Raw genomic sequence first — 27,304 nt, forward strand, 5'->3', positions numbered from 1 at the left:
GGATCCTAAGCTCACTTTTGTCCATGTTATGTTTAAGATACTTATTTGACATGCACCTGTGGAAATACTGAAATAGTTCAATGCTCTGATTTGGAGCTCAGTGGAGAGGTTGAGGCTAGAGAATAGAAATTTGGGATTTCTTAGCTCCTAACTGGTATTAAAGTCATGGGACATAATCAAGGGAAAGTGTAAACAGAATAGGAGAGGTTCCATGACCAAATTCTGGCCCCTTCAACATTTGGAGATCAGAAAAAGGAGAAGATTCCAGCAAGATGGACTGAAAACAAATAGCCTGTGGAGTAGGGGAAAAAAAATCAGGGAAGTACAATGTGCCTGAGACAAATAAAAGAAGGGATTTCAAGAAAGGACGAATGATAAATGGGTTCAATACTGCTGCGAGTTGATCAACAGATTTAGTGGCATGGGTTTGCAGAGATAACTGATTGTCATCGCCATAAAGCAGTTATGGAAAAAATTTAGGGAGTTTGATAAAAGTGAAAATTCTGGTCCACATCCCCAGAGATTCTTATATAATAAATCTAGGGTGAGCCATATTTTTAACAAGCATATCAGTTGATTTAAGTGGCCCAGTTTGAAGAAGTGCTGTGCGTAACAACTATAAAGTTATGCTTATATATGGTTTCAGTCTCATTTAAAGAGGAGAGTGAGGGCCTCTTTTACATGTTAAGGAGTCCAGGTAGGAGAGTATTTCATCATCTGTCTCAATACCTTGAAATTTACCTTAGAAATTCCATCCCGGAGTGGATTTTTAAAAAGATGAGCGTATCTATCTTTTCTGTATGCTTCGTGTAAATTTTGCTTAAAAGTGGAGAGACATTTCTAAAGGGATTATAATTTTCTTTCATTAAGATATAGTTGGCTTACAATATTGTGTTAAAGGCACTACAGTTTTTTCTCTTTCTTAATTCATGTTTTAATTGGAGGAAAATTGCTTTACAATGTTGTGTTGGTTTCTGCCTTACAACAATGTGAATCAGCCATAATTACTCATATATCCCCTTCATCTTGAACCTCCTCCCCTTCCCCTCATCCCACCTCTCTAAGTCATCACAGAGCACCAGGTTGAGCTCCCTGTGTTATACAGCAACTTCTCACCAGCTCTCTGTTTTATGGGGCTTCCCTGGTGGCTCATATGGGAAAGAATCTGCCTGCAATGCAGGCGACCCAGTCGATCCCTGGGTTGGGAAGATGCCCTTTACACATGATAGTGAATATATGTTGGTGCTACTTTCTCCATTCGTCTCACTCTCTCCCTCCCCCACTGTGTCTGCAAGTCCATTCTCTACATCTGTGTCTCCATTCCTTCCCTGAAAATAGGGTCATCAATTTTTATAGATTCCATGAAAGAACGAATTTGAGTCAGTTCTGGTGAAGTGGATGAACCCAGAGCCTGTTTCACAGAGTGAAGTAAGTCAGAAAGAAAGGCACTATAGTTTATGTAAAGTCAGTGACACATGAAAGACAAGAGGCCCATTCCTATATTTTGAGATAATACATGAGGCAGGATGAGAATTATCCCTTACACAGTTAGCCCAATAGAGACCTGTCTAGGAACCTAACGGGGACTTCCCTAATCACCAGCATAATTAATGCAAAATCCACCGTGGCAGATTCATGTTGATGTATGGCAAAACCAATACAATATTGTAAAGTAATTAGCCTCCAATTAAAATAAAAAATATATATATAATTAAAAAAATAAATAAATAAAAATTAAAAAAAAAAACCTTTAAATTGAAGAAGTAGAATGAAGGTTTGCTGCCTTGCCTGCTTGTTCTTTAACCAGAGAGCAAGCATGATCTCTTTGAGGAGCTTGGAGGTAGGTGAAGTTTTATAGCCTGGGTCCCCAGAGCTTTGCATTTGGGAAAACCCCTGAGCACAAACTATTGAGCAGCCACTGAAGGTTGACAAATAGGGGAACAGCCTGTGAACGCCCCTGTTTTTTTCAGGAATTAACCCTGAGGCATATTCAGGATGCTGGGATAGATGTTCACAACTTACAGCTAACCACCTGTCTCCCTCTCTTCCACAGAGTGTATGAAGAATTTATTAAGTACCATGCATATGCAAGGCGTAACCTTGCTACTATAATCCCTTCTCCCATATGCTTCTGTTCTTGGAGGATAATGGAGGGAATGCAGATCACAAAGTTATCAAGAAGACAAATATTTGCATTTGGTCAGGAGAAGTAGGAATGGGAAATGTGGAGAGAAGTGGAGGAAACAATTTCCCGAGTATCTAAGCACAAGATAGTTTCCAAAAATATTCCTTGAAATACTGTGAATAGACAGTGGATATATGCCCTCTTTTGTCGTCATGGTTAATTGTATTCATCTTCTTTAAGCCGCCGCTCGAGCCTGGAACTGTTTTGTATGAAGGAGAACTGTTACAGTTTGCTGAAGACATAAAGAAATGGAAAGAGAGATATGTTGTGGTTAAAAATGACTTTGCTGTGGAAAGCTACGAGAACAGAGAGGTAAGACATTCCTCGTTGCTGCTGGCTCTTGCAGTGCTCTTAAATGTTGTCTGGGTTGACTGGCATGCCCTATTCCTTGAGACTGACTGATTCAATGAGCACTAACGGATTCAGGTATTTATTTCCGTCAACAGATCCTTACCGTGGGTTAGAGTAGGTTCTAGGCGTATCGCTGTAGAGCACACAGATGCTTGCAGTCTGGTGGGCGAGACAGACTTTGAGCAAGTAATTACTAGTGAGTGTGAACATGGAAGGTTCTACTGAGTGACCAGTGCAGGAACCTTTCCCTATAATCACCGGGCTTCGAGGTCTGTCCCAGCCACCTCCGACAGCTCTCCCTCTCTGCTCTGTGTCTCTGCGTCTTCCCAGTCTTAAGCCTCCTGTGTCGCTGAAGAATTGTTTATTAAGATTGTGTTTGGATTTGCATGGGTTCCTAAAAATTCAGAACATTTCACACACTTTATTCCATTTATACTTACAGACTTTTTCCATTAGCTTTTCCCTGGTTATCTCATTCTTTTCCTTGTTTGTAAAATGTGGAGAAAGTGAGGTAACTTATGTAAAGTGCCTAGCACCTGAGAGGACCTCAGATTTTATTGGCTCCCATGTCTTTCCCCATCAAGGGTGGTAATGTGGTATAGATGAAAGAACACCGGGCAGACTAAAGTTGAGCTCTGGCCTCCATTAAACTAGAGTGTGAGGCTGAATGATCCCACTGATTCCTTCTAGATCCCATAGGGTACACATATTCAGAGAGTCAGTCAACAGATTCTCTAGTTCCCTTTGAAATGAATAGTGACTATTTATAGATTAAAGACAGTAACCAATTTAAAACTCTACTTTCTTGACTCTAAGTTCAAAACTGGTCAAGACATGCTCTACAGATACTCTTGAGTAATCACCTCTGATGCTAAACCGTTAGGAAGAGGCTTCAGGCTGACAATATGTTTCCTTCCCATTTCTGATGGAAAACAGAAATAACGTAGAATGCAGACGTATTATGCCACTTCCCAGGCATATTCATACCACTTTCTGGAGTAGTCTTACTCTTTCTAACCTTCATTAAGTAAATAGCTTCTTTGGTTTCTCTATTTTAGGATTTTATTCAACATTTGATTTGCTCTTTGAGGCAAATGATCAACAGTGCAAATAATAATGATAATTACAACAAATCACTTTATATTTCATGTGTCCCACTACATCATCCTCTCAGGGAAGCTTAAGAAGGGGCAGTGTAGCGTAATGGTTAATATTTTGCACTTTGAACCAGTTTCTAGATATATGTGTCCTTGCATAAGTTATTAATCTCCGTGAACCTCAGTTTTCTCATCTGAAGAGTGGTAAGCATGATTCTTTCATCACGATGTTGTGGTGAGGATAAACACATGAACACACTGAAGCCCTTAGCGTATGGCCAAGTGCTAGCAGAGCCCAATGTAGACCAGTTGTTGGTATGACAACTAGCTGATGTGGAGGAAACACTCATGAACTCACTCTTGTATTTATTAAGGTTTTCATCACATTTGGCACTAACTGAAGTTTCATTTTGAATCAAAATTTTTTTTTTCCCTTTTTCATTTTAAGGTTAAAACTTGCTCCCTTAGCTTACAGTTTATGAACTATATTGCTTTATTTGCTTTGCTCATCATTTTCAAGAAAACTTGTTCTGGTTGCTAAGATATGGTCACTGAGTTTGGTAATAACCAATTTTTTTTTTAACTTGGAAAAAATGCCCGTGCAGTGTGCCATAGTCCCTCAAAGTTTTAATGATATCCTGTTTATTAATTACAAAAGGATTTTTTTTTAAATTACACCTAAGATGGAATTCCTGAGCGGTCCAGTGGTTAGGACTCCAGGCTTCCACCGTAGGACTGCAGGAGCCATGGGTTCAATCCCTGTTCAGGAAACTAAGATCCTGTATGTAACACAGTACAGCCAAAAAAAAAAAACAAAAACCAAAAAACCTTACACCTAAAAGTTATAAATTAACTATCTATAAATTACCAATTCTTTTATCAAGAATCCAGTCTTGGCTGGTAATTGAACAGGGAAAAAAAATGAGCATTCTTATTTTCATTCTCAGTTCCTGATTCCTGGGGCTGGATTTCATCACCTTCTCACCACTGGGTCATTGACAAGTTATTTAACCTCTTTGAGTTTCACTTTTCTCATTGATAAAATGGAGATAATGTCTAATTCACAATGCTGTTTTGAGGGTTAAATAATATAACATATAATGTTTTTAAAAACCTAGATTAGATAACACAGTTCAGATTTGAGGCCAGTCTGAATCAAACTGTTCCTAAACTTTCTCCAAATCACACCGTTTTCAATTCTTCTCTCTTTTGCTGTGGGTCCTGATATGCTTGAGCACTTGATTAGTGGTTCTTACAAAAATGAAAACAGCCTTCTTAGACACACAGGAGTTTGTTTTGTTTGGGTTTCTTCAACCACTATCTTATTGATGCAGAATATGTTATTGCTACTCTGATTTTGTAGCCATTATTAACATTATTTTAGGTATTCCCAAGAGAACCACCATGCCAGACTTTAGGTCCCACAGTTTTATGGTTTCAGTTCTCAACTTGGTTGTAGCTTGTTAGTCTCACAAATTTCCCTTGACTTATGCCCTCCCATCAGAGCATATACTTACATTTTATCTTATCTGTATGTCTCCATGAATATATCTGTTTAACCAACTACTTCACTGCTTTCATGATGCTTTGCAATTCTGTTATGTTTCCCAAACAGTAGAACGTTTTGTCTGCTGACCAGAATTATTCAGATGTCATGATATTATAATTCCATCCTAAACCATTTTGGAGAAGACAATGGCACCCCACTCCAGTACTCTTGCCTGGAAAATCCCATGGATGAAGGAGCCTGGTAGGCTGCAGTCCATGGGGTCACTAGGAGTCGGACACGACTGAGCGACTTCATTTTCACTTTTCACTTTCATGCGTTGGAGAAGGAAATGGCAACGCACTCCAGTATTCTTGCCTGGAGAATCCCAGGGATGGGGGAACCTGTTGGGCTCCCGTCTATGGGGTCGCACAGAGTCGGACATGACTGAAACAACTTAGCAGCAAACCATTTTACTGAAAAACAGCCTCATGTATGAGGGCAAGTGGTAGCATATTTTATCATTGTTACCTTTTTATGCTTTTGGTAAAAATCCTTAGCAGCCATAATTGCACCTGCATGTCCCACAGTCTCATTAGTCATCAGTCTCCAAGTATTTTGTGCTGTAAATATCTGTACGTGTCATCATTCTTGTGGTTATTAGAATGATTCAGGTGCTAGCATCTGAAATGATAAGTGTAGTGCTGAATTTCTAGAAGTTACTGAGATTACATTTCTCTCCTTTGAGACGTATCTACAGTGAATCTCCCTGAGATTAGGGACTCTGATTTATCATCTTATGACCATTACACGAAAGTACTGAAGTACCCACAAGTAGCAAGTATGTAAACATTTTTTTCACCTTAGCTCCGGGAGGCACCATGACCCATGTCAGGTCAAGTAAAGCTCTACCCTGACTGAAGCAATTGCTCTAGTCTAGAGCTGGTCCTATGATCTTGCAAAAAAAAAAGCAACATTAATCAAAACAGCATGTTATTGCACAAAAACAAACATATGGGTCAATGGAATAGAATAGAGAGCCCAGAAATAAACCCACACACTACGATCAATTAATCTTCAACAAAGGAGGAAAGAAAGTGGAGAAAAGACGGTCTCTTCAACTCTTTGTGACCCCATGGACTGTAGCACACCAGGCTCCTCTATTCTCTACTGTCTCCCAGAGTTGTCTCAAATTCATGTCCACTGAGTTGGTGATGCTATCTAACCATCTCATCCTCTGCCACCCCCTTCTCATTTTCCCTAAATCGTTCCCATCATCAAGGTCTTTTCCATTGAGCTGGCTCTTAGTATCAGATGGCCAAGGTATTGGAGTTTCAGCTTCAGTATCAGTCCTTCCAGTGAATCAGTTCAGTTCAGTCACTCAGTCGAGTCTGACTCTTTGTGACCCCATGAATTGCAGCACGCCAGGCCTCCCTGTCCATCACCAACTCCTGGAGTTCACTCAAACTCATGTCCATAGAGTCAGTGATGTCATCCAGCCATCTCATCTTCTGTCATCCCCTTCTCCTCCTGCCCCCAATCCCTCCCAGCATCAGGGTCTTTTCAAATGAGTCAACTCTTCACGTGAGGTGGCCAAAGTATTGGAGTTTCAGCTTTAGCATAAGTCCTTCCAATGAACACCCAGGACTGATCTCCTTTAGGATGGACTGGTTGGATCTCCTTGCAGTCCAAGGGACTCTCAAGAGTCTTCTCCAACACCACAGTTCAAAAGCATCAATTCTTTGGTGCTCAGCTTTCTTCACAGTCCAACTCTCACATCCATACATGACCACTGGAAAAACCATAGCCTTGAATAGACAGACCTTTGTTGGCAAAGTAATGTCTCTGCTTTTTAATATGCTGTCTAGGTTGGTCATAACTTTCCTTCCAAGGAGTAAGCATCTTTTAATTTCATGGCTGCAGTCACCATCTGCAGTGATTTTGGAGCCCCCAAAAATAAAGTCTGACACTGTTTCCACTGTTTCCCCATCTATTTCCCATGAAGTGATGGGACCAGATGCCATGATCTTAGTTTTCCGAATGTTGAGCTTTAAGCCAACTTTTTCACTCTCCTTTTTCACTTTCATCAAGAGGCTTTTTAGTTCCTCTTCACTTTCTGCCATAAGGGTGGTGTCATCTGCATATCTGAGGTTATTGATATTTCTCCCGACAATCTTGATTCCAGCTTGTGCTTCTTCCAGCCCAGCGTTTCTCATGATGTACTCTGCATAGAAGTTAAATAAGTAGGGTGACAATATGCAGCCTTGACGTACTCCTTTTCCTATTTGGAACCAGTCTGTTGTTCCATGTTCAGTTCTAACTGTTGCTTCCTGACCTGCATATAGGTTTCTCAAGAGGCAGGTCAGGTGGTCTGGTATTCCCATCACTTTCAGAGTTTTCCAGTTTATTGTGATCCACACAGTCAAAGGCTTTGGCATAGTCAATAAAGCAGAAATAGATGTTTTCCTGGAACTCTCTTGCTTTTTTGATGACCCAGCGGATGTTGGCAATTTGATCTCTGATTCCTCTGCCTTTTCTAAAACTAGCTTGAACATCTGGAAGTTCACGGTTCACATATTGCTAAAGCCTGGCTTGGAGAATTTTGAGCATTACTTTACTAGAATGTGAGATGAGTGCAGTTGTGTGGTAGTTTGAGCATTCTTTGGCATTGCCTTTCTTTGGGATTGGAATGAAAACTGACTTTTTCCAGTCCTGTGGCCACTGCTGAGTTTTCCAAATTTGCTGGCATATTGAGTGCAGCACTTTCACAGCATCATCTTTCAGGATTTGAAATAGCTCAACTGGAATTCTATCACCTCCACTGGCTTTGTTCGTAGTGATGCTTTCTAAGGCCCACTTGACTTCACATTCCAGGATGTCTGGCTCTAGGTGAGTGATCACACCATCGTGATTATCTGGGTCGTGAAGATCTTTTTTGTACAGTTATTCTGTGTATTCTTGCCACCTCTTCTTAATATCTTCTGCTTCTGTGAGGTCCATACCATTTCTGTCCTTTATCGAGCCCATCTTTGCATGAAATGTTCCCTTGGTATCTCTAATCTTCTTGAAGAGATCTCTAGTCTTTCCCATTCTGTTGTTTTCCTCTATTTCTTTGCATTGATCGCTGAGGAAGGCTTTCTTATCTCTCCTTACTATTCTTTGGAACTCTGCATTCAGATGCTTATATCTTTCCTTTTCTCCTTTGCTTTTCGCTTCTCTTCTTTTCACAGCTATTTGTAAGGCCTCCCCAGACAGCCATTTTTCTTTTTTCCATTTCTTTTCCATAGGGATGGTCTTGATCCCTGTCTCCTGTACAATGTCACGAACCTCCGTCCATAGTTCATCAGGCACTCTGTCAGATCTAGGCCCTTAAATCTATTTCTCACTTCCACTGTATAATCATAAGGGATTTGATTTAGGTCATACCTGAATGGTCTAGTGGTTTTCCCTACTTTCTTCAATTTAAGTCTGAATTTGGCAATAAGGAGTTCATGATCTGAGCCACAGTCAGCTCCAGGGCTTGTTTTTGCTGACTGTATAGAGCTTCTCCATCTTTGGCTGCAAAGAATATAATCAATCTGATTTCGGTGTTGACCATCTGGTGTTGTTCATGTGTAGAGTCTTCTCTTATGTTGTTGGAAGAGCGTGTTTGCTATGACCAGTGTGTTTTCTTGGCAAAACTCCATTAGCCTTTGCTCTGCTTCATTCCGTATTCCAAGGCCAAATTTTCCTGTTTCCAGGTGTTTCTTGACTTCCTACTTTTGCATTCCAGTCCTCTAGAATGAAAAGGACATCTTTTTTGGGTGTTAGTTCTAAAAGGTCTTATAGGTCTTCATAGAACCGTTCAACTTCAGCTTCTTCAGCGTTACTGGTTGGGGCAAAGGCTTGGATTACTGTGATATTGAATGGTTTGCCTTGGAAACGAACAGAGATCATTCTGTCATTTTTGAGATTGCATCCAAGTACTGCATTTTGGACTCTTTTGTTGACCATGATGGCTACTCCATTTCTTCTAAGGGATTCCTGCCCACAGTAGTAGATATAATGGTCATCTGAATTAAATTCACCCATTCCAGTCCATCTTAGTTCACTGATTCCTAGAATGTCGACGTTCACTCTTGCCATCTCCTGTTTGACCACTTCCAATTTGCCTTGATTCATGGACCTGACATTCCAGGTTCCTATGCAATATTGCTCTTTACAGCATTAGACCTTGCTTCCATCACCAGTCACATCCACAACTGGGTATTATTTTTGCTTTGGCTCCATCCCTTCATTCTTTCTGGACTTATTTCTCCACTGATCTCCAGTAGCATATTTGGGTACCTACTGACCCGGGGAGTTCCTCTTTCAGTATCCTATCATTTTGCCTTTTCATACTGTTCATGGGATTCTCAAGGCAAGAATACTGAAGTAGTGTATTCAGTGGTTTATTCCAGTGAATATTCAGGGTTAATTTTCTTTAGGATTGACTGTTTTATCTGCTTGCAGTTCAAGGGACTCTCAAAAGTCTTCTCCAGCACCATAATTTGAAAGCATGAATTCTTCAGTGTTCAGCCTTCTTTATGATCCAGTTCTCACATCTGTACTTTACTACTGGAAAAACAATAGCTTTGACTATGCAGACCTTTGTCAGCAAAGTGGTGTCTCTGCTTTTGAATATGCTGTCTAGGTTTGTCGTAACTTTCCTTTGAAGGAGCAAGCGTCTTTGAATTTCATGATTGCAGTCACAGTCTGCAGTGATTTTGGAGCTCAGGAAAATAAAATCAGTCACTGCTTCCACTTCCCCCTCTTTATTAATATTTGCCATGAAATGATGAGACCAGATGCTATGATCTTAGTTTTTTGAAGGTTGAGTTTCAAATCCACTTTTTCACTCTTTTGTTTCACCTTCATTAAAGGCTCTTTAGTCCCTCTTCACTTTATGCCATAGAGTGGCATCATCTGCATATCTGAGGTTACTGATATTTCTCCCGGCAATCTTGATTCCAGCTTGTGCTTCATCCGGCTTGGCATTTCACAGGGTGTACTCTGAATATAAGTTAAATAAGCAGGGTGACAATATACAACCTTCTTGTACTCCTTTCCCAATTTGGAACCAGTCCATTGTTCCGTGTCCAGTTCTAAGTGTTGCTTCCTGACCTGCATACAGATTTCTCAGGAAGCAGGTCAGGTGGTCTGGTATTCCCATCTCTTGAAGAATTTTCCACATTTTTCTGTGACCCATACAACCAAAGCATAGTCAATGAAGCAGAAGTAGATATTTTTCTGGAATTTTCTGGCTTTTTCTATTATCCAATGAATGTTAGCAATTTGATCTCTGGTTCCTCTGCCTTTTTAAAACCCACCTTGTAAATCTGGAAGTTCTCAGTTCATTTACTGCTGAAGCTGAACTTGAAGGATTTTGAGCATAACCTTACTAGCTCGTGACATGAGCACAATTGTGCAGTAATTTGAGCATTCTTTGGCATTGCCTTTTTTTGGGGTTGGAATGAAATCTGTCCTTTTCCAGTCCAGTGGCCACTGCTGAGTTTTCCATATTTGCTGACATACTGATTGCAGCACTTTAACAGCATCATCTTTTAGGATTTGAAATAGCTCAGCTGGAATTCCATCACCTCCACTAGCTTTGTTATTAGTAATGCTTCTTAAGGCCCACGTTACTTTACACTCCAGGATGTCTGGCTCTAGGTGAGTGACCAGACCATCATGCTTATCCAGGTCATTAAGATTGTTATTGTGTAGTTCTTCTGTGTATTCCTGCCACTGCTTCTTAATATCTTCTGCTTCTGTTAGGTCCTTGCCATTTCTGTCCTTTATCGTGTCCATCCTTGCTTGAAATGCTCCCTTGATATCTCCAGTTTTCTTGACAAGATCTCTAGTCTTTCCCATTCTATTGTTTTCATCTATTTCTTTGCACTGTTCATGTAAGAAGGCCTTCTTATCTCTCCTTGTTATTCTCTGGAACTCTGCATTCAGTTGGGTATGTTTTTCCCTTTTTCCCTTGCCTTTCACTTCTCTTCTCTTCTCAGCTATTTGTAAGGCCTCCTCAGACAACTATTTTGTCTTCTGACATTTCTGTTTCTTTGGAATGGCTTTAGTCACTGCCTCCTGTACAATGTTATGAACCTCTCTTTATATTTCTTCAGGCACTCTGTCTGCCAGATTTAATCCCTTTGTCACCTCCACTGTATGATCGTAAAGGATTTAATTTAGGTCATACCTGAATGGTCAAGTGGTTTTCTCTAGTTTCTTTAATTTAACCCTAAATTTTGCAGTAAGGAGTTTATGACCTAAGCCACAGTCAGCTCCAGGTCTTTCTTTTGCTGACTGTATAGAGCTTCTCCATCTCCAGCTGCAAAGAATATAATCAGTCTGATTTTGGTATTGACCATCTGCTGATGTCCATGTGTAGAGTTGTCTCTTTTGTTGTTGGAAGAGGGTGTTTGCTGTGACCAGTGTGTTCTGTCGACAAAACTGTTAGCCTTTCTGCTTCATTTTGTACTTCAAGGCAACACTTGCCTGTTGCTCCAGGTATCTCTTGACTTCCCTTTTTGCATCCCAATCCCCTATGATGAAAAGGAAATCTTTTTTGTTATTTACAAGGTTTGTAGGTCTTCATAGAATCATTTATCTTCTCCAGCATTAGTGGTTGGGCATAGACTTGGATTACTGTGTTGCTGAATGATTTGCCTTGGAAACGAACTGAGATCATTCTGTCATTTTTGAGATTGCACTGAAGTACTGCATTTTGGACTCTTGTTGACTACGATGGCTACTCCATTTCTTCTGAGGGATTCTTGCCCACAGTAGTAGATATACTGGTCATCTGAGTTAAATTCACCCATTCCAGTCCATTTTAGTTCAGTGATTCCTAATATATCAATGTTCACTTTTGCTATCTCCTGCTTGACCATGTCCAATTTACCTTAATTCATGGACCTAACATTCCAGGTTCCTATGCAATATTGTTCTTTACAGCGTTGGATTTCACTTTCACTCTCAGATGCATCCAACACCGAGTGTCCTTTCTGCTTGGCCCAGCCACTTCATTCTTTCTGGAGTTATTTCTCCACTCTTCTCCAGTAGCATATTGGACACCTTCTGACCTGGGGCTTCATCTTCTGGTGTCATAGTTTTTTGCCTTTTCATACTGTTCATGGGGTTCTCATGGCAAGAATACTGGAGTGGTTTGCCATTCCCTTCTCCAGTGAACCATGTCTTGTTAGAGCTCTCCACTATGACCTGTCCATCTTGGGTGGCCTTGCATAGTATAGCTCTTAGCTTTATTGAGTTATGCAAGCCTCTTTTCCATGACAAGGCTGTGATCCATGAAATCAACTATACTTCAGTTTAAAAAAAAAAAAAGGGAAAAAAATTTTAAGATTTATAAAAAGGAAAAAAAGGGCTGGGATTGGTTGAATCCTGACCTAAAATGCCCAGGGCACAGGCCCAGCTTCAGGTGCAGTTGGATTCATGGCTCCAGTGATATCAGAACTCAGTTTATTCTTTCTTCCATCTGAAATCTTTGCCTTCATTCAGCCTAGCTTCCTTACCAGGCCCAAATCTCCATGGTCAGAAACCTTCAGACTTCTCCACAGTAACAAGATGGCAGCCCAGTGTCCTGTCCTTACCTCCTCTCAGAGCTGAGGCTTTTTGTCAGCCTCGCTTGCTAAGTCCTGAAGCTCACTATGATTGGACTGAATCAGGTCATGTGATCATTCCTGACCCAGTCGCTGCATCCAGGATATAACCAGTGGAAAGTGTAAGAACCTTTCTTGCTGACCCTAACACTCACTCTGATTGGACATGCTGAGGTCATGTGCCCTTCCCTGTCCCAATCACTACAGCCAGAACATAGCCAGTGAAAAGTTTAAGAGACTTTCTTTCTTTTTTGGTCCTAGAGCAAGTCCTGATGTTTACTATGACAGAGGCTTCTGGTACAAAATATAATTTTTGTATAAATGGCTCTTACTCAATGATATAGTATGGGATTTCTATCTCTGAGTGTATGGTGTCTGGGTTTGTCTATTTCTAATATTCCTGATATTTCCCAAAAATCCAATGAGGAAAAAGTCCACTCATTTTTGCCTTTCCTTTCTTAGGCCTATCAGAAAGGAGCTCCCCCTAAAAGCCGAATTCTTCCAGCTGGTGGCAAGGTGCTAACCTCAGAAGATGAATACAATTTATTATCTGATCGGCATTTCCCAGACCCTATTGGTGAGTTACTGAGCATTCTTTCCCAAGACAAAATTCCTAAACATGTTCTATTTAGATAGACCAGTGCTTCTCAAGGGTGAGGGTGGGGGGATTTCACTCTCCAGGGACATTTGGCTGTATCTGGAGATATTTTTGGTCATCACAACTTGGGAGGAAGTGCAATAGACATTTAATGAATAGAGGCCAGTAATTCTTGCTAAATATCCTGCAATGCACTGAACTGTCTTTGACATTGAAGAATTATCTGGCATTAAATATCAATAGGCCACAGTTGAGGAACCCTGGGCTAGACACACATTCTCCATAGGCAAATGGAAGATATAATTTCTCTAATTCAGGTAAACCTTGTACCACTTCTGTTACTTTAAATCATATTTGGTAGTACACAAGTCAGTCACTGTGTTCCTAGCATATAGAAAATGGACTGTTTGTCAGATGTCTTGAAGCTTTGGAATATATTGCAAGCTTTACACAGGACAGCAAAAATAAATATGTCGGGCCCCGTCTGTGAAATGTACAATCCCATCTTTCAGTAAAACCTGTCAGAAGACGTTATTTTTCTAATTTTAGGATGATTTGCAATAAAATATCCTAAGTCAACAAAATATTTGTAGTAGGCATTAGGCATTAGGGTAACTCTTACGTACTGTGTAAAAAAAACCATTGCATTAATTAGCATATCTATAAATAATAGCTGAATACTGCTATAGAAAGAGCGCTGAACTGAGAATTTGAAGACTGGATTTTCATCTGGTTCTGTGATGCTTATCAAGCATTTTCCTTAGCCATTGCTGACCCTCTTTGAATTCTGTTTCTCCCGACTCTAGGGACTTGAAATTGAAAATCTAGAAGGTTATTACCAACTCTAACATACTTTCATTCTCATTCATTTCACTTTTTCCACGCCGAGAGTGTAAGGGATAATATACAGACCAAATAGAGCGTTTCCTAGAGATTCATGAACTGTGGATAATGTAATAACTCCATCTGGCTTTGTGTAAATCAAAGCACACAATAATTACTTAGTTTCTTGAAGAGAGTCCTGGTTCTTATTAATAGGTGTAATCATTTCACTGGAATTTATGGGGGAAAATGTAAAATAATTTTATCAGTTGTTATTTCAGTGCAGAATGCTTAGTGTGGTGTTTTTTATAACACTATTACAGGATTAGTACATGAACCATAAACCTAGATTAACAAACTCTTACTAAGTCATTCAAGCTAAAACAACACTTTATGTGTACTATATGTATTATTATATTTTCTTTTAATGTCTACTTACATGTTATCTTGGCTCTGGAGCTGCTCCTAGAAATGGGGATACCAACACGTTGACTCTTCAGTTCAGTTCAGTTCAGCTGCTCAGTCGTGTCCGACTCTTTGCGACCCCATGAATCGCAGCACGCCAGGCCTCCCTGTCCGTCACCAACTCCACTCTTTAGAACCTCTTAAAAGAACTTTCCAATGAAATCAGTCAGAGCAGAGAATAGCATTAATTGATTTATTGTTGAGATCAAATCAGAAGGAATGAAAAGGAATAAAAAACAAGGCCTGGATGATTACTGCCGCTTGACCCTGAACTTCAGAATGGGTATTTCAGTGACTCTTTGTTTTATTATTATTTTTTCTTTTTTTCTTTCTTTATTTTTTTTAACTTTCAGTGACTTTTTAAATTGTATGTTGTGGCCTTCTCAGTTTTAAAAATAGAATATTCTATAGGAGGTCATTTGTGATATCCTGGTAACTCAGCTCAGAAAAAATGCAGACTGGAAAAAATGGCGTCTGGAAAATTATTGTAAGAGGTTAAGTAAGTTATAACTAGAGGACAATAGGAGTGAATTTCATGGGGCTTGCTAAAGCTTTGCAACGTAAAGGGTGAATGTTGCTTTCAATTGTTTGTACAATATTGTGACATCTTGGAAAGGGCAAGGGGTATTGTTTCACAAACAGTGATTGCTGTGTGATTCTAATTTTATTGAAAAGAACAGAGGCACCATAAAGACTGGAGGAATTAACTTCACTTGAGAAAAAGCACTAAAGGGTTTATCAATATTGGTCTTCTTACACAGTTGTTGGCGAAAACTTAGTGACATTGGCAAACCAAACTGCAGTGGAGGCTGGAAATGTAGGCTTTAGTCTATAAAGACACTTGCTAAACTAAAAATCAGGGATGTTATTAGGAAGAGGAGAGGATAGAAATGTGTTACAGCCGGAGGTCTCTGCTACAGTATTCAATCATTTATTCATTTGTTGGCATTCGTATGCTGATTCATTCCTTGGTATTTTGCTTGGGACTGGTGAGCTCAAGATTGTGCTCCCAACATGTTCAGCTTTATTAAGTTCAGAAATGGAACTCCCATGTATGCCCCAGGAAATCTATTCTATATCTAAACCAACCTCAGCTTGCCGGAAGCAGGAGTCTGTTCTGCAGCTTTCCTCATGGTTATGATCCATTTCTTGGTATGCCCAGTGCTTTCAGTTGCCTCTTAGTAGGTCCCTCTCCCCTTGCTTCCCTTGAGATAGTGCCCATTATGTGGGCAGGGAGCCCGGAATTCATTTTTCCTTCTGCTTGTTTTCCACGACTCTAGAAACAAGCTGGGGCTCATTTAAATGAATGCAATATCATAGAAATGGAATGCATGGAGAGGAATAAAGTTTAGACAGGAGATCTGAGTAATTGTATGGCTCAACTTGAATTTCTTGGAATTGATTTTGCAGAAAGGGCTGAAAGTTCTATTGTTTAAGGCTTTAAAAATTTCCTAGGACCACATAACATATTTATTCATTTAACAAACTGTAGTGCAACATCTACTAGCTTTGTATGCTATGAGTTGAACATGCAGAGATATGTACGATGGAGCCTCCACCCTCAAGGAGTTCCAGGGCAGTGGTTCTGCTTCTGGGGAGAATTAATTGGAGGTGGTTGTTGTTTAGTCGCTCAGTCGTGTCCAACTCTAGCCTCCCAGGTTCCTCTGTCCATGGATTCTCCAGGCCAGAATACTGGAGTGGATTGCCATTTCCTTCTCCTGGGGATCTTCCCAACCCAGGGATCAAACCTGCGTCTCCTGCATTGGCAGGTAGACTCTTTACCTCTGAGCCACCAGAGAAGCCCTAATTGGAGGTGGGGGAGGTTTATCTCACTTTATGTCCCTCACTCTGAGTGTGGGAACCAGACACAACCACAGATCATTACATTTTGGGAGGACAAGGTAGGGAGCACCCTACTCTGTCTCTGGTGGCAGAGGGTGGTGCCAACAAAGGCATCCCAGAGGAGGTGGCTTTTGAACTGAGTTTCGAAGGATGAATGAGAGTTTTCTATGCAAAAATATGATAGAGGGAAAGGAGAAAAAAGAAGCATGAACTGCAGAAGCAATATGCAAAGTCATAGGAAGGATGATGATACCTCCCTCGGGAGAGTAGAGAGTGGGGCAGAAATCAGCGCAGAACAGGGCAAATACCAACACTTAAAGAGAGAGATGGAGAGAAGGGGCAGAGGAACCAATAAAAGTGAAAAGGGGCAGTGATGTTTAAAAAGCATGGAGAAGGTCACCCTCCTAGAAGTCAAGGGAAGAGAATGTTTTCAAAGGAAGGGGTAACAGATAATCCCTGATCAGGTTGTAAGGGTGGGTAATAAAGAAGAAGCCATAAGCCGGCAGTCAGGATGACATTAGTGACCCAGGCAGTTTGGTTTGGGGACTGGTGAAGAAGGAACAAGTCTAGGGTGAGAATAAGGGTTGATGGCATCAAAGCTGCAAATGCTGGTTTGGCAGTGATTGGGGGTGGGGGTGGGAAGAGAGTGGAGAGCAGAGAGCAGACCTGGTGAATCGGGAGCTGTAGGGTGAGTGTCCAACAGGTGGACACAGTGGCAGCAGAGGAAAGACTCTACTCTGACTGTAGCTCATTCCAGGTGAGGAAGCTGAGCTCGATTGTGTCTGATGGCCTCAGCCGTCCCTGTGGATCGGAGGTGAGGCCACCTGCTCAAGCGAGGCAGGTGAAGCTGGTGGCGGGATGTGAGGGGAGCCTGGACTCTCCTTTTCCCTGACCCTGTGAAGACATTTCATACCACCATTTCAGCCCATTGGTTTCCCCACAGCCTGAAGTAGGCTCTCACAGCCTGAAATAGGAATTTTAAATAAGACATACACATTTTAAGATGTCTTGGTGTTTTCCATGTTTCTTCAGCATCCAATGAGAAGGAGAACATGCAGCCCTTTGTGGTCCTGCCCAAGGAATTCCCAGTGTACCTGTGGCAGCCCTTCCTCAGACACGGCTACTTCTGCTTCCAGGACGCCGCTGACCAGAAGAAGTTCAGCGCTCTCCTGAGTGACTGCATCAGACATCTAAATCATGGTACGGCACGGCTGCCTGCTGGTCCCAGCTGGGCTGCCTTTTCTCGGTTGGCCTGATCAGTCATCTATAGAATGATTTCTTGAAACAGCCATAGATGGTGTTGCCTTGGGGAAGGAGAGGAAAGCTGAGTGAAATGTGAGTTTTGTACACAAAAAGTGCAGTCAATTTGCTAGCTGCTTAGTCTGGGCAGGGTATGCTGTGTGTGTGCGTGTAGATCCTCAGTCATGTCCGACTCTGTGCAACAGCAGGGACTCTAGCCCACCAGGTTCCTCTGTCCCTGGGATTCTCCAGGCAAGAATACTGCAGTGGGTTGCCATTTCCTCCTCCAGGGGATCTTCCCGACCCAGGAATCGAACCCTTGTTTCTTGTGTCTACTGCATTGGCAGGCAGGTTCTTTACCACTAGCGCCATTTGAGAAGCCCAGGGCAGCAGAGCCTCAGTGGAGCAGGATGTGGAGTAGGTGTCTGAGGGCCCGTGTAGGCAGAGCACCATATTCATGTATACGATTCTGAGTATAATGCCTCCTCCTCCTCCTCTTCCGTCCTGATTGGTTTTTTAATATTTACTTTAATTTTATTTATTTTTGGCTGTGTCTTCGTTACTGCACATGGGCTTTCTCTAGTTGTGGTGAGCAGGCTTCTCACTATGGTGGCTTCTCTTGATGCAGAGCACAGACTCTAGGCACGTGGGCTTCAGTAGTTTCGGTGCTTGGACTTAGATGCTCCGTGGCATGTGGCGTCTTCCCAGACCAGGGATTGAACCAGTGTCCCCTGAATTGCAAGGTGGATCCTTAACCACTGGACCACCAGGGAGGCCCCTGTCCTGACTTTTAAAAAATCTCAATGACGTCAAGAATGAACCAGTTATCCCTGAGAAAATCCTAGTCCTTATGACATTTCATTTTTCTCACTTTTATTTCTGAATTAGTTACTCAAAACTTTAGGGTACATAAGAATCACCTGGAAAACTTGCTGAACAGATTTTTTGGCTCCACCTACAGATTTTCACTGGGTCTGTGGTGGGGCCCTGATTTTGCATTTCTAACAAACTGCCAAGGGATGCTGATGCTGTTGGTTCACAGACCACACTTGGCGTGGCATTGCTGCAGACCGTGTTGCCTCTATATACTGATTTAACTGTTATGTCTATAATAACAAAGACTGCTCATTCTGGTATGTGGTATTTTTGAAAAGCTGATATGAATACTGGTTTTTCTGGACTCCACGAAGCCTTCTGTTACAGATAATTGAGCTGTTTGTCATTTGGCAGTTGGAAAGGTAACCAGTCAAATGTTATTGTGAGCTTACTCTGTGCCAGCCTCTCTAAAGGTATTAGGGACAGAGTAATGAACCATGCAAATTCCCTCTCTCTGGTATCTACATTCAGACAGGAAGGAGGGACACACACATGCACCAATTCAGAAGACAACTTGCTGGTTGTCAAAGGTATGTGTTACAGAGTAACTAGAAGCTGTTACACAGGGAAGAATGGAGAAGGCTGGTCAGAGGAGGCCCCTCTGGGCAGGTGACATTTGAGTTGAGTCACCTCATTCTTCTATGCCTTTATTTCCTAATAAAGCTAATTGCATTGTACACTTTGGAGAAGGAAATGGCTGCTGCTGCTCCTAAGTTGCTTCAGTCGTGTCTGACTCTGTGCGACCCCATAGATGGCAGCCCACCAGGCTCCCCCATCCATGGGATTCTCCAGGCAAGAACACTGGAGCGGGTTGCCATTTCCTTCTCCAATGCATGAAAGTGAAAAGTGAAAGTGAAGTCGCTCAGTCATCGTGTCCGACTCTTAGCGACCCCATGGACTGCAGCCTACCAGACTCCTCCGCCCATGGGATTTTCCAGGCAAGAGTACTCACTCCAATATTCTTGCCTGGAGAATCCCATGGACCAAGGAGCCTGGTGGGCTACAGTCCGTGGGATCACAAAGAGTCAGACATGACTGAACAACTGAACACACACACGTATTGTACACTTACTTTAAAGTTCTGAGGTTTCCCTGAGAGTGTCAGTTCCACAGAGCAAAAGTTGCTAGTGATGCTTCTCAACCCGTGCTTGATTTTAGCTGGTATAGTGATAGGAGGCTAATGGAAAAAGATAATGTCTCTCTATTTTGCTATAGCAACTCTGAGTAACATTTGTCATAATACTGGCTCATAACTCATTAGGGACTTTATAGAAATGTTACCCTTATTGATATCTTGCCTTGTGGTTTTGATATTTTAGAGAGCAAAGAATTTCCCAGCACTGCCTGCACCGTCTGACTCATTTTTTCAATTCACCTGCCCCTCAGTGTGCAGGGCCATGGTCTAGTAGGAACATGCCATTGGCACTGAACACAAGAGCCATGAAGTTTCACTCAGCAGAGAATGTTCTCTATCCCGCCAGATGGGGCTGGCTTCATTCTCCCTTCATGTACATAATAGGAATTTCTCTGGGGAGTTTTTGGAAGCATTGTAAGCCTGCAGTTAGAGTCCATTTATGGAAGATATCAGTCGATTCAAAACCCCACTCTGCTCTCCAGTATGTTATCAAAGGCACTGAGATAATGAGGTCTAGTCACGTGGCCCTAGTTCTTCTGTGTCACATTCCTCTCTCCAGAAAGCTCACTGAGGTTTTCTGCAGACTTAGCGTGACTTGGCAGAACTTTCCCGTGGCTCCCATCAGAACCAGAGACCATTAGAACATTGTAGAGAACTGTTTTTGATGGCCATGGGCCAATGAGCCCATGGATCTCTCCTTTCCTGCCTCTGTTTCTTTGTTTTTGACCACACAATGTACCACTCATCTTTACTGAGTCACTTTTTTGGGGTTTCAATCTCTCCCTGTTATTCATTGCAGAATCTTGAGTAAACCATTAAGAGATTTCACAAACTCCCAGTTAACCATTATTTTTTTCCATAATTACCTGAAGAGTTTAGAAATAGGTGTCAAATGAATGCTGTAATAGGACCAGAAACCCTGAGGGGGCTGCGGAGAGCCTGCTGACCTCCATCCCCAGGCAACCGGGCTCTGGGCTGTATGCTTGTATTGTTGTTGATGGGCTCTCAGGCCAGCATGTGCCACAGCTGAGAACTAGGTCTGAGATATCCTAGCATCTGATGCTGAGCTGCTATTGACCCATCCATTCACAGGTCCTTAGGGATCTTTTTTTCCCTAGTTTTATTGAGATATAATTGACATATAGCATTGTTATTAGTTTCAGGTGTACAACGTAATGATTTAATATATGATCATTGTAAAATGATCAGCACAAGTTTAGTTAACACCTGTCATCTCAAGAAGTTAGCAGAATTTTTTTCTTATAAGATCTTTTAAGATCTCTTCTCTTAGCCACTGTGTAATATACAATACAGTATTGTTAACGATAGTCACCATGTTGTACAGTACATCCCCTGATTTTATTTTATAGCTGGAAGTTCATACATTTGACCCCCTTCATTCATCCTACCCCCATCTCCTCTGGCAACAACCAATCTGTTCTCTGCTTCTATGAGTTCAGTTTGTTTTTTTACGATTCCACATGTAAGTGAGATCGTACAGTATTTGTTTCTTTCTGTCTGACTTATTTTACTTAGCATAATGCCCTCAAGAGATCTTTCAGGGAAGATCATCTCATTACCTTCATGGTAAGTTCCACCCAGGATTTCTGTCACTTGACGGAGCAGGGAGGTGTCCCGGGATACCTCCCTCTGTGCTCAAATTCCCACCACACAGCCCAGGCCACTTACCCTGGGAGTTCTGGGTTCACACTGGTCTAGATACCCATGTCCATTCCTTCTGAATCTGGAACCACTTCTTCTCTTCCTCCTTATGGAGGGGGTTTGTCCCTATTTAACCCTGACAAAGGGCCTGATTACACCCTGCTCTTGGACAATAAGGCTATATTCCAGGGCAAGTAAGGACAAGTAGAGAGCTCTCTGCTCCTCTTTCCTTCAAGAGATGGCGCTTCCTTTGTGTGCCTCAAAGATTATTTGCATTCCTAAGGAGCACAGAGGTGTGTGTGTGTGTATGTGGTTGTTGTTATTTCTTTAAATTTTTATGTATTTAAATAGTTACATATTTCTTTCTTTATTTTGGCTGCATCGGGTCTTAGTTGCAGCACGCGGGCTTCTCTTTAGATGTAGAGTGCAGGCTTAGTTGTCCCACAGCATGTGGGATATTAGTTCTCAGTGCAGGGATTGAACCTGCATCCCCTGCATTGAAAAGCAGATTCTTAACATCTGGATCACCAGGGAAGCCTCTGTTGTTTTTATTTTTGACACTCTTTCATTTAGCATCCCCCTCCAACACGCTGGACTAAATATGAAGCCTATTGTGGAAGGGGGTAAGGGGAGGAGAAATTTCCCCTATAGTTCTTTTGGCTGGCAGTTAAAATAACACAAGATAGATTAACAGTAGAAAACCAAATTTATAACCTGTGGATGGGGAATTCGCTTAAGTATGAAGAATTTCAAAGACGGCAAGATATGGTGAGATTAAAGTGCTGCACTCAATATGTCAGCAAATTTGGAAAACTCAGTAGTGGCCACAGGACTGGAAAAGGTCAGTTTTCATTCCAATCCCAAAGAAAGGCAATGCCAAGAATGCTCAAACTACCGCACAGTTGCACTCATCTCACACGCTAGTAAAGTAATGCTCAAAATTCTCCAAGCCAGGCTTCAGCAATACGTGAACCGTGAACTTCTAGATATTCAAGCTGGTGTCAGAAAAGGCAGAAGAATCAGAGATCAAATTGTCAACATCTGCTAGATCATTGAAATAGCAAGAGAGTTCCAGAAGAACATCTATTTCTGCTTTATTGACTATGCCAAAGCCTTTGACTGTGTGGATCACAATCAACTGTGGAAAACTCTGAAAGAGATGGGAATACCAGACCACCTGACCTGCCTCTTGAGAAACCTATATGCAGGTCAGGAAGCAACAGTTAGAACTAGACATGGAACAACAGACTGGTTCCAAATAGGAAAAGGAGTACGTCAAGGCTGTATATTGTCACCCTGCTTATTTAACTTCTATGCAGAGTACATCATGAGAAATGCTGGGCTGGAAGAAGCACAAGCTGGAATCAAGATTGCCGGGAGAAATATCAATAACCTCAGATATGCAGATGACACCACCCTTATGGCAGAAAGTGAAGAACTAAAGAGCCTCTTGATGAAAGTGAAAGAAGAGAATGAAAAAGTTGGCTTAAGCTCAACATTCAGAAAACTAAAATCATGGCATCCAGTCCCATTACTTGATGGCAAATAGATGGGGAAACAGTGGAAATAGTGGCTGACTTTATTTTTGGGGGCTCCAAAATCACTGCAGATGGTGATTGCAGCCATGAAATTAAAAGACGCTTACTTCTTGGGAGGAAAGCTATGACCAACCTAGACAGCATATTCAAAAGCAGAGACATTACTTTGCCAACAAAGGTCTGTCTAGTCAGGCTATGGTTTTTCCAGTGGTCATGTATGGATATGAGAGTTGGACTATAAAGAAAGCTTAGCACCGAAGAATTGATGCTTTTGAACTGTGGTGTTGGAGAAGACTCTTGAGAGTCCCTTGGACTTCAAGGAGATCCAACCAGTCTATCCTAAAGGAGATCAGTCCCGGCTGTTCATTGGAAGGACTGATGTTGAAGCTGAAACTCCAATACTTTGGCCGCCTGATGTGGAGAGCTGAGTCATTTGAAAAGACCCTGATAGTGGGAAAGATTGAGGGCAGGAGGAGAAGGGGATGACAGAAGATGAGATGGTTGGATGGCATCACCGACTCAATGGACATGGGTTTGGGTGGACTCTGGGAGTTGGTGATGAACAGGGAGGTCTGGCGTGCTGCAGTTCATGGGGTTGCAGAGAGTCGGACATGACTGAGCGACTGAGCTGAACTGATACATATTCTGGACTATGGAGAAGGAAGTGGGGGATCTGAGGCTTCAAAGGGAAGTAAGGTAATTCAGGGTTCTACATTCATAGGAAGACAGAAGCATTAGTGTTTGGTGAACACATGTTTGCTGGGCCATCCAAAGACAGTGAGACACATCCATCAACAGAGGAATGGATAAAGAGGATGTGGTACATATATATACAATAGAATATCATGCAGCCATCTAAAAGAATGAAATAATACCATTTGCAGCAACATGGACTAGAGATCGTCATACTGAGTAAGTCAGAGAAGCAGAAACGTGGTATGACATCCCTTATATGCAGAATCTAAAAGGACAGATGGACTTATTTACAAAACAGAAACAAACAGACTCAGAGAGAACGAACTTATGGTTGCCAGGGGCAAGGAAGGGGAGAAGGACAGAGAGCTTGAGATGGATGTGTACACACACTGCTGTACTCAAAATGGATAGCCACAAAGACCTACTGTACAGCACAAGGAACTGCTCAGTGTTGTGTGGCAGCCTAGATGTGAGGGGAGTTTGGGGGAGACTGGATACGTGGATATGTATGGCTGAGTCTTTTTGCTGTCCACCTAAAACTATCACAACAGTGTTAATCAGCTGTACTCCAATACAAAATAAAAAGTTAAAAATGACCGTGGGACACAGAGAGGACTTTGATTAAAGGCTTTGCTAGGTTCTTCTCTGTCTACCACACCTAATACTTTCCTGTACTTATCTATTGTGATATCTTCTTTCTAGGACAGTCCTCCTACCTTAACTCTTTTAGTCAGCAAAGGGGAAGTTAAGAGGCTCTTCCTGAGTCTTTTGGGGCTTTGATTGTTTTCAGCTCAAAATAATCCTCATACTCGAGTGGCACAATTTGAGGTGCCACTACATAATCCGTCCCGTTACATGACACGTGCCTAGAGCAGTTGCTGTCCTCTGTCCTTTTGGAATCTTACTGCAGTGCCTTTTCCCGGGTGGGAGAAGTCTAGGGTTCTAAATGTCCACTGCTACAAAAATGGGTCTTACATAAAGCCAAAATGTTCTAAGACAGTCCTGTTGTCCAAAATCCTATTCACAATTGTAGTTTGCAAAATATGATCCTTGTAATTACAGAGTTGTTATCGTTCAGTCACTCAGTCGTGTCTGACTCTTTGCGATCCCATGGACTGCAGCATACCAGTCTTCCCTGTCCTTCACCATATTCCAGAACTTGCTCAAACTCATGTCCATTGAGTTGGTGATGCCATCCAACCATCTCGTCCTCTATCATTCCCTTCTCCTTCTGCCTTCTATCTTTCTCAGCATCAGGGTCTTTTCCAGTAACCCAGCTCTTCGCATCAAGTAGGCCAAAGTATTGGAGCTTTAGCTTCAGCATCAGTCCTTCTGATGAATATTCAGGGTTGATTTCCTTTAGGATTGACTGGTTTGATCTCCTTGCTGTCCAAGGAACTCTCAAGAGTCTTCTCCAACACCATTGCAAAATATGGTGCTTGTAGTTACAGAGATGTAGTTAAAACTATTTGCATATATAAAGGGCTGTACACATGCAATGTGAAATAATGATGTGAGTCTGTCCTTCCAGCTCAGGAAAATCATTCCTTGGCATAAGAATTTTCAGGAAGGGGGAAAAGTGTTCCTGGCAGGAGGAATAGGATTTGTTGGGACTGGAAGAGAGTCAAAGCATAGACTATTAGAGGAACTAAAAGAATTTCATGTGGCTGATGCTCAGAGAGGAGAGAGATGCCAAGTGAGGATGGAGAGATGGAGTCAGACTATAAAGGGCTGTGTGAAGCATATTAAGGGATTTGCACTTTATTCGAGCACCAATTGGAAACCATTGAAGGGTTCCAAGCACAGAAGCAGGTCAGTCATATTTTCACGCTAGAAAGGTCACACACACTGGCTGCTGTGTGGGCAGCAGATGGAGGGTAGCCACTGGGATGCCAGGAGGCCACTTAGGCAGCTTTGGTAGGCAATAGATAGTGGTAGCTTGCACCAATGAGGTGACAGTGGAGGTGGCAAGAGGTGGCTGAATAAGAGAGATATCCAGAAGTAGAATCAACAGAACTTAAGGATAGATCATGTGCAGAGTGAGGCGATGGGAGAACCCAAGGAAGAGCTCCAGGTTTCTGCCTTTCTCTGAGATGGGCACCTTGTATGAAAGAGGAGCAGGCTTTAGTGACTTTCCTGGTCAGCCAGTGGCTAAGACTCCACGCTCCCAGTGCAGGTTGTCTGGGTTCAATGCCTGGTTAGGCGATCAGATCCCACATGCCCCGATTGAAAGATCCCAAATCTTGCAACTAAGATCAAAGATCCTGTGTGCTGCAGCTAAGACATGGCACAGCCAAATTAATTAATTAAAAAAAAAAAAAAAAGAAGAAGAGCAGTTTCCAGGGAGTTTGTGTTCAGTGTTGCAGGTGTTGAGCTGGGGAAGTCTAGGGACATCCAGGTGAGAGAGTCTTGTAGACGGATGCCCAGACAAAGCTGGAGAGCAGGAGCTCGGTCCCGAGTGCAGACACAGGTGGGAAGTCAGCAGCCTGCATGTGGTCATCAAAGCCACGACTAACCTTGGAGAGAGGATATAACTTTTAAGCTCCTAGAAGAGAAAGGAGAAGCCATTGGCTGAAGGCCTGGCATCTGGTACAGGCTCTGCAAATATATCCACCCTCCATCCTCAGGTATAGTTGCAAATATGCCCATGGAGGGGCAAAGTATGGGGAGTGTGTTGAGGTAGCCTACAGATGTTTGCACCCCAAATCTCTAAACATTAATGCAAAATAGATGGGTGATCTTGTGTTAAATACTAACTTCACTCACTACATGGATCTGTGATTTTACCGTTGAACATTTAAGCAACATGTTCATTAGGAATACCGAGTCATATGAAATTCAGTAACTCATTTAGGCTCTCTGACTCACCCACTCAATTGCCAATGTCTCTTCTGTAGTTTATTTCAAGTTCACTGCCACCAACCTGCTTTGGACTCATAAAAAAACATTCTAAGAGGCTTTCAGTTGATTTTACTTTCCCAGTTACCTCCATCTCCTTTCATGTGTAATGGTCAGATAAATCATATTTAAACACAATTATTTTTATTAAAAGCCTTCAGCAGCACTGCCATTTGAAAAAATGAAACACTTCATTCCAAAGAGACTGGTTGTGTGTGCCTGATTTCCTCCTCTTCTCAAGTACAAGCTTCCTCTCCCCAACCTTGCTGCCCTACCCCGCCCACCTGCTTTTAATGGAAGCTTTACCTAGACATTTTGGACCTTCTCACACACCTGAAACATTCACTCCTCACCTCTTCACATTCTCTCTTGCTCCTTTAAGAACAAGCTTCAGACCGACCCCTGCCATGAAGGCCCCGAGAATAACTTCACTTGTGTCTATTGTCTGTTCCAGTGGTTGGATGCTTACGGCGTTCATTTTCATGTCTGGGTGTCCTAGTCTCTAACTCTATTGTAAATTCCTAAAGGTAAATCTTGTATCATCCTGTGCCCCTCTGTGTGCGTGCATGCTAAGTTGCTTCAGTTGTGTCTGACTCTCTGCAACGCTATGGACTGTAGCCTGCCAGGCTCCTCTGTCCATGGAATTCTGCAGGCAAGAATACTGGAATGGGTTGCCATGCCCTCCTCCAGGGGATCTTCCCAACCCAGGGATCGAACCCACGTCTCTTATGTCTCCTGCATTGGTAGGTGGGTTCTTTACCACTAGCTCCA

At 42.1% G+C, this 27,304-nt stretch overlaps 1 protein-coding gene across 1 annotated transcript in view; it reads left to right on the top strand.

Moving 5' to 3' along the window:
• The window catches only part of NIBAN1 (niban apoptosis regulator 1), a 183,889-nt gene that overhangs the window by 78,119 nt on the left and 78,466 nt on the right, over positions 1–27,304 (top strand). Inside the window, exons 3-5 of the mRNA XM_086343407.1 lie at positions 2,366–2,497; positions 13,225–13,339; positions 17,522–17,689. Of these exons, the coding sequence (XP_086199533.1) occupies positions 2,366–2,497; positions 13,225–13,339; positions 17,522–17,689 (415 nt within the window). The remainder of the gene's footprint in view (positions 1–2,365; positions 2,498–13,224; positions 13,340–17,521; positions 17,690–27,304) is intronic.

The sequence above is a fragment of the Bos grunniens genome, chromosome 16 (genome assembly GCF_055505025.1).
Source record: "Bos grunniens cultivar Pamir isolate PY7600 chromosome 16, Bosgru_T2T1.0, whole genome shotgun sequence".
NCBI classification, from domain to species: domain Eukaryota; kingdom Metazoa; phylum Chordata; class Mammalia; order Artiodactyla; family Bovidae; genus Bos; species Bos grunniens.